This window comes from Psammomys obesus, unplaced genomic scaffold, assembly GCF_907164565.1.
Source record: "Psammomys obesus unplaced genomic scaffold, mPsaObe1.curated_primary_1811, whole genome shotgun sequence".
Taxonomy (NCBI): Eukaryota; Metazoa; Chordata; class Mammalia; order Rodentia; family Muridae; genus Psammomys; species Psammomys obesus.
The window spans coordinates 15,037,300-15,047,535 of NW_026596064.1; the positions used below are offsets into that span (position 1 = coordinate 15,037,300).

General features: G+C 43.4%; 1 protein-coding gene across 4 annotated transcripts in view; it reads left to right on the top strand.

The window, feature by feature from the left end:
* Parp9 (poly(ADP-ribose) polymerase family member 9) overlaps positions 1 to 10,236 on the top strand; it is a 31,512-nt gene that overhangs the window by 7,495 nt on the left and 13,781 nt on the right. For 3 of the 4 annotated variants that reach the window (XM_055624776.1, XM_055624778.1, XM_055624777.1), the window contains exons 4-7: positions 1,048 to 1,898; positions 5,479 to 5,691; positions 7,222 to 7,440; positions 9,162 to 9,219. In XM_055624776.1, coding sequence (XP_055480751.1) covers positions 1,048 to 1,898; positions 5,479 to 5,691; positions 7,222 to 7,440; positions 9,162 to 9,219 — 1,341 coding nt within the window. The remainder of the gene's footprint in view (positions 1 to 1,047; positions 1,899 to 5,478; positions 5,692 to 7,221; positions 7,441 to 9,161; positions 9,220 to 10,236) is intronic. The other variant, XM_055624779.1, reaches the window with a different exon arrangement.

Here is a 10,236-nt window from a genome sequence, read left to right on the forward strand (position 1 = left end):
GGGGGGGGGGGGGGGGGGGGGGGGGGAGGGGTTGTCCTGAGAACCCTGACTAGTGCTGAGGTGAACTTTAGTGGCAAGTAGCTAGAGGCTATGAGCTAACTAGATTCTCCACGTACAATCAAATTAAGGGGGATGCGAACAGCGCATCTTGTAGTCTGAAAAAATTCCGTGTGAATTTTTTTTTTTTTTAAGATAGGATTTCACCATGTGGTTCTGACTCACCCAGAACTTGCTCTGTAGACCGGGCTGGCCTTGAATTCACAGAGATCTGCCTGCCTCTGCCTCCCTAGTGCTGGGGTGAAGGCATACACAGAATAGTAAAGAGTTTTTTTTTTTTTTTTGGCTGCTAGGCTCTGTGAGGGCTAGAGTTAAGTGCCGTGAGGCAGAGGCTGCTGGCTTTCTACCCACTGGCTGGTCCGGTGTTGCCCATCTCCCCTCAGTAAGGAGCAGCTTTGGCTAGCGACCCTCGGAAGCTGGCTGCATGTCTCAGCGCCTGTGATGAGGGCTGCTGTAGGGCTACGGCTCTGAGTTCCATGATCCGGGATGAGTTTTGTTGGCTAGCCAGCACACACAGTACCCTTTGCTTGCTTGTTTGTTTTCCCTTCCAGGTTTCTTGGTCTCTCCTTAACCCAAAGCTGCGATGTCTTCTACAGTCATCTCTTAACTAATTGTACTGCTTAGATCTGCTTCTGAGTAAACCTGAGGAAAGAGAAGTCATGGCTATAGCTTCCCTTTATTTCTGATTCACAATTGAGTCATTTTAGTACGTGTGCACTTGAAGCGCCTGAGTCTTCCCAAACTCACAATTTTTACATACGTTCAGGACATTCTTGTTTTCTCAGGGAGTGCTAACTAAATGCCATACACAAGACTGGGCCCTTTTTAAGTGACTTAGCACTGAAGACCCTTAGATATCGGCTTGATTCCAGGGGGGATAGTGGGAGTTCATCTCTCTGCAGAAGAAACGCAGTCTCCAAGTGTGGAAAGGAATCACGTCCTTTTTAAAGGAGTCATTTGTTTCCTGTTTTGTCTTTTCTCCTTTTCCAGCCGATTCTCATGAAGAACACAATAGATGGCAAATTCCCATTAAACACAACGTCTTCGAAATTTTAAAAAGCAAGGAGAGCCAACTGTGTGAAGTCCTCCAGAATAAGTTTGGATGTGTCTCTACCCTGAGCTGTCCAGCTCTAGCAGGAAACAGCTCTCCCGCTCAGCAGGTCTTCAGAAAGAGGCTGACCCCTAGCATAGAGTTATCCGTCTGGAAGGATGACCTCACCAGACATGTTGTTGATGCTGTGGTGAACGCAGCCAATGAAGATCTTTGGCATGGAGGTGGCCTGGCTGGAAGCTTGGTGAAAGCTGGGGGCCTTGAAATCCAAACCGAGAGCACAAAATTAGTCAATAACTATGGTAAAGTTCCAACTGGTGCAATAGCTGTCACGAACGCAGGGAGGCTTCCTTGCCGTTGGATCATCCATGCCGTTGGTCCTAGGTGGACAGCAGATAGCCCGTTGAAAGCTATTGGATTGCTGAAATTTGCCATTTGGAGTATTCTAGACTATGTCACCAAAAACAATACACACATTAAGACAGTAGCAATTCCAGCCCTGAGCTCTGGAATTTTCCAGTTTCCTCTGGATTTGTGTACAAGCACCATTTTAGAAACTATCCAGCTTTATTTCCAAGGGAACCAGACGACCAGTGATTTGAAAGAGATCCACCTGGTGAGCAACGAGAGCCCTACTGTTGCAGCCTTTAAGTACGCGTCAGAAAGCATCCTGGGGAAGGAGCCAGGCCTCTGGGAGATTCCAGAAACTACTCCTTCTTCACAAGTGACTCTCCAAATTGGCCAGGGCCTGACGCTCCAGATTGTCCAAGGCCACATTCAAATGCAAACAGTAAGTCTTTGTTTTTACTCTCTGGCAGTAACACAAGGGAATCCTGGAACTAATTAATTACTAAGATGTTTAAAGTAGAAGACCATAGGATGAATTTTTGGGGGGATTATGAGTGTGAATGTCAGGGTTAGGTCATCTGGATTGGAGACCAGCTTTATTAGTTTCTAACTCAACTCCTTTCTTTCAGTCTTCAGTCCTTCCTCCAAAACACACAGAAACACTTAAACATCTGAAAGCTGGCACCGTCCAAGAAATGGTTAAAATAGTGTGCGGCACATGGTTAACATGGAAATTATAATTATTAGGCTTTGATTCTTAGGAACCGTAAGGAATTTGAATATTCTTTTGAGCCCAAAGAACTTAACCTCTTTCTTTATTTCTTTATTGTTTTTGAAACAGAGTTTTTTTGCGTTTTACTACGTCACCCGGGACTCATAATCTTTTTGCCTTGGCCTCAAGCACTAGATTTTTATTTTTATTTTTATTTTTATTTTTTAAAGAGCCTTGGCTGCCCTGGGACTTGCTACGTAGATCAGGCTGGTCTTGAACTCATAGAGATCCACCTGCCTCTGCCTCCAAGTACTGGGATTAAAGGTTACCATGCCTCGTCTGAGCACTAAAATGAATGAATGAATGAGAGAGTGAATTCTGTGTGTGTGTGTGTGTGTTTATAGGTGTGTGTTTGTGGGTCTGTGCATGCTTGGGGGGTGTTGCACACCTGTGCACAGGTATGTAGGGGCAGAGGTCAACCTTGGTTGTCTTCCTAAAGTACTGTCTACCCTTTTCTTTTTGAGACAGAGTTTCTCATTGGTCTGGAACTTGTCAGGTGGACTGTGCCAACTGGCCAGATAGCCCCAGGCAACTTCTTGTCTTGGCCTTCTCTGCTCGGCTGGGGTTATGAGTGCTTGTTACCCACCTGACTTTTTTTTACATGGCAAATTTAGATCACTCTTTCAGGGTAAAACCATTAACATCCGTGATAAACTGAGCACCTTGGCGCATGCCTGGAATCAACACCCCAGAGACAGAGGCAGGAGACTTGGGCCAAAATTGAGGCTAGCCTGGTCTACAAACCAAGTTGTAAGCTGCCTCAGACTGCATAGTGACACCCTGTCTCAAAACAACAAAAATTCACAGAAGTACCTAAGTTTCCTTTGATGGAGCCAAAGACATTAGGATGATAAGAGTTTGGACACCAAAGCCGCAAGAACACAGCCTCCTTTTTAGCACTGCTCTCAGAGTCGTGACATATGAGATAAAGTAGTAATAAATGTAACTAATGTCTGCGTGTACTTTGTTTCTGTAGGTCAGTGGTTCGCAACCTTCTTAATGCTCAACCCTTTAATACAGTTCCTCATGTTGTGGTGACCCCCCCCCCAACAATAAATTATTTTTATTGCTACTTTATAACTGTAATTTTGCTACTGTTACGAATCATAATGTAAATACCTGTTTTCTGATGGTCTTAGGTGACCCCTGTAAAAGGGTCACTCAATCCCCCCCCAAAGGAGTCATGACTCACAGGTTGAAAACCACTCTGTAGATGACCTGGTTAAAATGGTTGCCTGTGAAATAGGTGGATGAGTGTATCAGGTGACCCCAGGAAGAAAGAAACCTACTTTTCACTAAAGACCTTTTGGTCTCCTTTATACTTTGTTTAACCTTATGTACATGAGAACATAATGACATGAGATGCTAGAAAGTTTCCAAGAAAGTTTATTCTTTGTTACAAAACCACCTACGGGGAAAACAGCAGGAAGGGAAGGAGATAAGGCAGAGAGAGAGTGAAGCTTGTGTGGATTTGTCTCTAAGATAACCATGGTCTAGGGTTTTGGCTCTGGTAGAATGCTTGCTTAGCATATGCAAAGTCCTGGGTTCAAGTCCTTAGAAAAAGTCTTGAGAAAAATGAGAACAGCTGAGTGTGTGGCAGTGTATGCTGGTAATTTTAGCTCTGAAGAGATGGGGAAGGCTCAGGGTTAATTTAGAGTACACAGTGAGACCCGGTCTCAACAAAAAGGAAGGCAGGCATTCGGGTAAAAAAATTAAAAGAACTGGAGGATTCCATTCATTGGTAGAGCACTTACCTAGCAGCATGAAGCCTTGGGTTCGATCCCTAGAACCCATAAACCCATAATCCCAACACTGGGGAGGCAGAATCAAGAGGATCAGGAATTTAAGGTCATCTTCAGCTATTCAGGTAGTCTGAGGTCATTCAGGCTACAGGAGACACTGCCTCAAAAACAAAGCAAACAAGGTATGGTGATGCATGCCTTTAAACCCAGCACTGAGCAAGCAGAGACAGATGGATCTCGGAGGTCATCCTGGTCTACATACTGAGTTACAGGCCAGCCAGGCCTTTGTTTTGGTGAGACTCAAAACAAAAACAGAGCAAAAATAATCCAGCAACAATGGAGGTTGGAGAGAAGGCCCTGCTATTGACTGTTCCGGTAGAGGACCTGAGTTCCGTCCCCATGCCTAAAATCAGGCAGCTCACAGCTAACTTTAACTCCAGCCCATGGACTCTGTCACCCTCTTGAGGATTTTGCAGGCACTACACTCATGTGAACAAACCCACACAGAGACATATACACAATTGAAAAAAAGACTTCTAAAAGAAAATTTTTTTTTTAGTGTGAGTGCTTTGCTTGCATGTGTGTTTGGCACCAACTTTGTGCTTGATGACAGCGGAGGCAAGAAGAGGCCTTTGGGTGCCCTGGCAGTGAAGTTACTGACAGTTGCAAGCTTCCATGTGCTAGGTGGGAATTGAACCCAGGTCTTCTGAAATAGTAACAAGTGCTCTTAACTACTGAGCCACTTCCCCAGCCCGAAAATAAAGTCTTTAAAATAAAAGGACTGATCAGAAGCTTGAAGTATTTTAAACATAATCCAGCAAAAGGTAAGCATAATGACAATACCATCTATATAGGCACATAATTTCTAAATAGGGCAAACAACTTCATAGCAATGAAATGAACTCTCTTTGGAAATATCAGTCTCTGTTGTGAAATCGATTTTTGTGGATTTTGGGTATTCAGAAACTATTTTTTAAAAAACTTTCAGGGGTAGAAGCATGTTCTTTTTCCTATGCCCACCTTTGCTCTGAATAATGACACGGAGACCTTCTGTTTGTTTACAGTAGCTTTAGGCACTGTAGCTGGGCAGATACTCAGCTATTCAAGGCCAACAGTACTGGCCTGGCCTATGTCCCGCCATGTGACCTGATACTTGCCATTTTAGTTTCACCCTGGTACCTGCTTCTTCAACAGTGTCCCCACCTGAGACTCTCTCACTGGGATCAGAAGTCCCACCTTAACTCTTCAGCCCTGCTATTGTCCGTTCAGCTCTTTATGTGACCAATCAGAAGGTGATGGAGAACGTTGTTTACAACATACCAAGACAGGAGATGCTTCCTATTAATGACAGTGCCAAAGTCCGGATTGCAACCAGATCTCTAGGTACAGAGATCAGCCTTTGAATACATGGTGCACAAAGACATCACCCAAACATTCAGGAAAGTGCAAGTTAGTTATTTCGGAAGGAGGGGTTTAACATTGAATCCTGTGTCTTCTTCCCTCTTCAGACAGACGTAATTGTTAATTCCACAAACAAATACAATCTTAAAAGCGGATGTGTATCAAAGTCAATTCTTAAACAAGCGGGACTTGAAATGGAATGGGAACTCGGCAAGTTTAGCTGGTCTGCAGATAATGAGGTGGTACGTGTCACAAAAGGATTTAAACTGTCCTGTCAGTATGTGTTCCATGTGCTATGGCAACCCAATAGCAAATACCAGGTAAGTTCAAAATAAACTTGCGTTTGTATGCTTGCGCGATCTGAGCATTTTGTCAAGTCTCCATTGTTTGATTATGTTTATGAAATGTTTGAAAACACATCTACGACTGACCGAAAGGCTAAGCAAGCACGGTTGCCCCCAGGTCTCCTCAGTTTGATTTGAAGTGTCTAAGTGCGCACACTGCACATGGTCACTGGCACCCAGAATCCTTCAGTCTCTACACCAGTTTGCTCCCCAGTACTCAGTGACCTGCTCTGTCTTTCCATAGTGAGGCGGGAACTCAGCCTCTCTGTATTTTCTCTCACATTCCAGCAGGAGCTGGATTCAAATCTGTTTCCCAGTCTCATCCAACTGTGCCTATAGTAGATACTGGCTCTTAGCCAACTCCTGCCATGAAACAGGAAAATGGGAGAATAGAGGGCATCCACTCAGGTGTAGAGAGCTGCTTGATCCCAGTGTGCCTTCTATCTGTGTCTGTTTCCATTTATTTATTTATTTATTTATTTATTTATTTATTTATTTATTTATTTATTTACTTACTTACTTACTTACTTACTTACTTACTTACTTATTTGAGATAGTTTCTTTCCCTACAGAGTCCTGGCTGTCTTGGAACTCACTGTGTTGACGAGGCTGGCCTTGAACTCACAGAGATCCACCTGCCTCTGCCTCTTGACTGCTGAGATTAAAGCTATTTTAATCTTTGAGATGAGGTCTCATAGTGTAGCACAGACTAGCCTGAAACTCTGTAACTCCAGGCTATCCCATAACTGTTTGCAGTACTCCTACATGGGCCTCCAGAGTGCCAGGATTATAAGGCACCACCCCTGGCTTGTGTATTTTTTTTTTTTTCCTGTGCCATGTCCTCACCCAAATTGACCCCTCAATCATTCTTTATGCTTCATCTTTTCAAGATTCTTTCACGGACAACCTTCCTGTCTATATGTGGATTCAATGTAATTTAGAAGGGTTGTTGGAAGGTTAGCCTGGCATGGTGCCCTACTTTTGGGAGGCAGAGGCAGGTAAATCTCTGTGAGTTTGAGGTCACCTACTTTACATAGTGAGTTTTAGGCTAGGCAGGGCTGTATAGTGAGACCTTGTCTAAAGAAGGAAAAAGAAAAGTTGATGGACTTCTCCAGCAGAAGCTACACAGTAGATCCTAATAGTGAAGGAGTACTGTTTTCTTCTTTTAGTCTTCTTTTCATTCCATAAACTGTCAAGGACTCTTTTTTGATTGGAAGTGGCAGGTGAGTGATGCTTGGCTCGCTGGGCTAGGGAGATGATCAGGGCTACATAACTGGGAGAAATCACAGTGCTTCAATGCCCTGGGTAGCATTCAGTGGCCTCAGTTTCTCAGCCATATACTTCCTACTCTTTAGCCTATTGATGCAGTGGGTTTTTGTGGAGTGGGGCCTTACTGGCCCTCTGAGGCCGTGTAGTGCAGTGGCAAATTTTGAGCATAAGTGAAGAGTTAAGTGAAGTCTTCTTTTTGTCACAGAGGTTGATCTTGAACTTGTGTTTCTCTTGCAGCTATTGAAAGATGCCATGAGGAGCTGTCTGGAAAAATGCCTTAACCCGGATATAAATTCCATTTCCTTTCCTGCCCTTGGGACAGGAGTAATCGCTTTAGAGAAGAGTATAGCAGCACAGATAATGTTTGATGAAGTTTTGGCATTTGCCAAAGAGCACAGGGAAAAAACACTAACTGTGAAGATTGTGGTCTTTCCAGTAGATACGGATGTATACAGAGTGAGTTTGCATTCAGTTTTTCATTCCCCACCAATGTCTGATCAGGATCTCTAGTCTAACACACTGGTTTAAGATCCCACAATGAAGTGGGAGCAGTGTAGTCTTGCCCTTCAGCTCCATCTCTCTAGGTTCTTTGCTTGTTGCCTACTCCTTGTGTAAAAGCTATCACTAGTGGTTAAGTTGCAGTTTTCCATCACATTTCGTTCAAAAGCTCTGCCCAAGTATTTCTAAACCTGCACCATCTCCTGCTCTCTGAAATGACCTAGCCAGGGAATGACTTTCGTCTGCTGTATTTACAAACGCTTGGATGAAGACAACAGGGAACAATCCTGTCAAACTCTCTCCAGGTAACTGTGAGATCAAGGCATTTTATTTGCTCTGGAACTAGAAGCTACAAAAACAGTTTGTGAAGGAAATGTCTCTAAATAAGGAAACTTCAATGTTGAGTTGGGTGTGTTAGTGTGTGCTTTGAGTTCCTCTGCTTGGGAAGCAGAGGCAAGAGGATCTGAGCCAGGATGGCACACGCTGTTAATCCCAGCACTCTGGAGGCAGAAGCAGGTGGATCTCCAAGTTTGAAGCCAGCTTGGTGTATAGAGCAAGTTCTAGGACTGCCAGGGCTACACAGAGAAAACTTGTTTCAAAAAAAAAGGTAGTGAAATAATGAAAACCTGTTTAAACACACACACACACACACACACACACACACAAAGGTATAAAGCAAAATCTAGTCTTTATCATTATCATTTTTCAATAAAGTGATTACTGCCTATTTATCAACTTTGAACAAAAAAGATACTGGATAAGGTGTTTCCAACCCCCTAGAGGTTTCAGTTATTTCAAAATGACCCTATCTTAAAGGAAATGTCTAGAAATATCCAGTCATTTTTCTGTAGACTGTAACAATAATTATTATATAGAACATATATTGAGTGCTCAGTATGAGTCAGACCCAATTTCAAGTAGTTTACAATAATTAGCCAATATAAAGCAGTTTGGTAGGTTGGAGAGATGACTCAGGTTAAGAGCACTGGCTCCTCTTCCAGAGGGCCTGAATTCAATTTCCAGCAACCACATGGTGGCTCACAACCATCTATTATGAGATGTGGTGCCCTCTTCTGGCCTATCGGCGTACATGCAGGCAGAACACTGTATACATAATAAATCAATCAATCAATCAATCAATCAATCAATCAATCTTTAAAAAAACAAAAAACAGTTTGGTTTGCCTGTAACATTTAGAAGTGATCTGTATTTTTATTTTAACTTTAATTCAGTACCTACATCAATACTTGAATGGATAAGTGCTTATATTTTGCCCAAATTCTACCAGTTTTTTTTTTCACTTTTACCTGTACTAATTTCTCACATGTTCTAATACAGAGATTCTCAACCTTCCTAATGCTTTAATACAGTTCCTCATGCTGCTGCAGTGATCCCCGACCATAAAATTATTTTCATTGCTACTTCATAACTGTAATCTTGCTTCTGTTATGAATAGTAATGTAAGTAGCCGATACACAGGGTATCTGATGTGTGACCCACAGGCTGTGAACCCCTGCTCTGATAGCTCATAGTGCTGCACATGTCTCTTGGCTTGTGTAAGGCCTGCCTTCAGGTTCACGGCAGTGGGAACGGAGTCTAATGACATAGTGGTGTGGTGTATTCAGACAGAGGTTTTCATCACAGTGGTTGAAATGACTGTCCTGCTTTGCTTACTTCAGGTTTTCTGTGCTGAAATGACAAAGAGGTCCAGTGAGCTAAGTCTCAGCATGAACAGTGGTGAGTAAGAAATTAAGATCGCCCAGCAACTCTTGAGAATCAGAGGCAGGCAGATCTCTGAGTTTGAGACCAACCTGATCTACAAAGTGAGACCAGGACAGCCAAGGCTACACAGAGAAACCCTGTCTAGGGAAACAAAAAAAACAAAACAACAACAACACGAAGAGTCCTACAAGTGTAATGGTACATGGGTGGTGGTAGGAGAACCAGGAGTTCTAGGTCGTGCTCAGACAGCAAGTTTGAGACTATCCTGGGCTACAGGAGACCCTTTCTTAAAGAAAGGTGGGGTGCCTGCCCATGTCTTCATAGATTCTGATTCAGGAGCTCTGGCCTAGTTCAAGCAGGTCTTTTTAAAAACTGTCCAGCTGTTCGGCTGAGCTGGGTTTGGAGCTGCTGGGATAGGAACTGATGTTTGCTGGTGTGGTTACTTCTGTGTCACTCCGTTTCTTTGGGGGTTGTGAGTAGACTGGGGAGGACAGCCTAATGGTTCAGTAGTATTGGAGGTGCAGAAGGGCTGACTCTGTTGGAGTCCTGGGCTGCTGCTTCTTAGGGGCCTATATTGATTTGTCTGCAGAGTGATAGTGAAAGCCGTTAGGACCAGTGAGATGGCTAATTTGGTAAAGGCAACTGCTGCCGAGCCTGATGACCCGAGCCCAGCTCCTGGAACCCACATGATAGAAGGAGAAAACTAACTCACAAATTGTCCTCCAAATGTACATCATAATACGTGTGCGCTTTCAAACACAGAAAGACACACACACATACACACGCAGAGCACTCAAACATTGTAATTTAAATGAATAATAGGCAATATTTTGATAATTTCCATTTTTCAAGAGATGTTTTGTGAGCTGCCATGTGGGTGCTGGGAATTGAACTCAGATCCTTTGGAAAAGCAGCCAGTACTCTTAACCACTGAGCCGTCTCTCCAGTCCCACAGCAGATGTTTTTGTAACTTAAAATTACAAAGCATCATTTAACCAGTTCCAGGAGGCAAATAAGGAGAAGATGGACAAA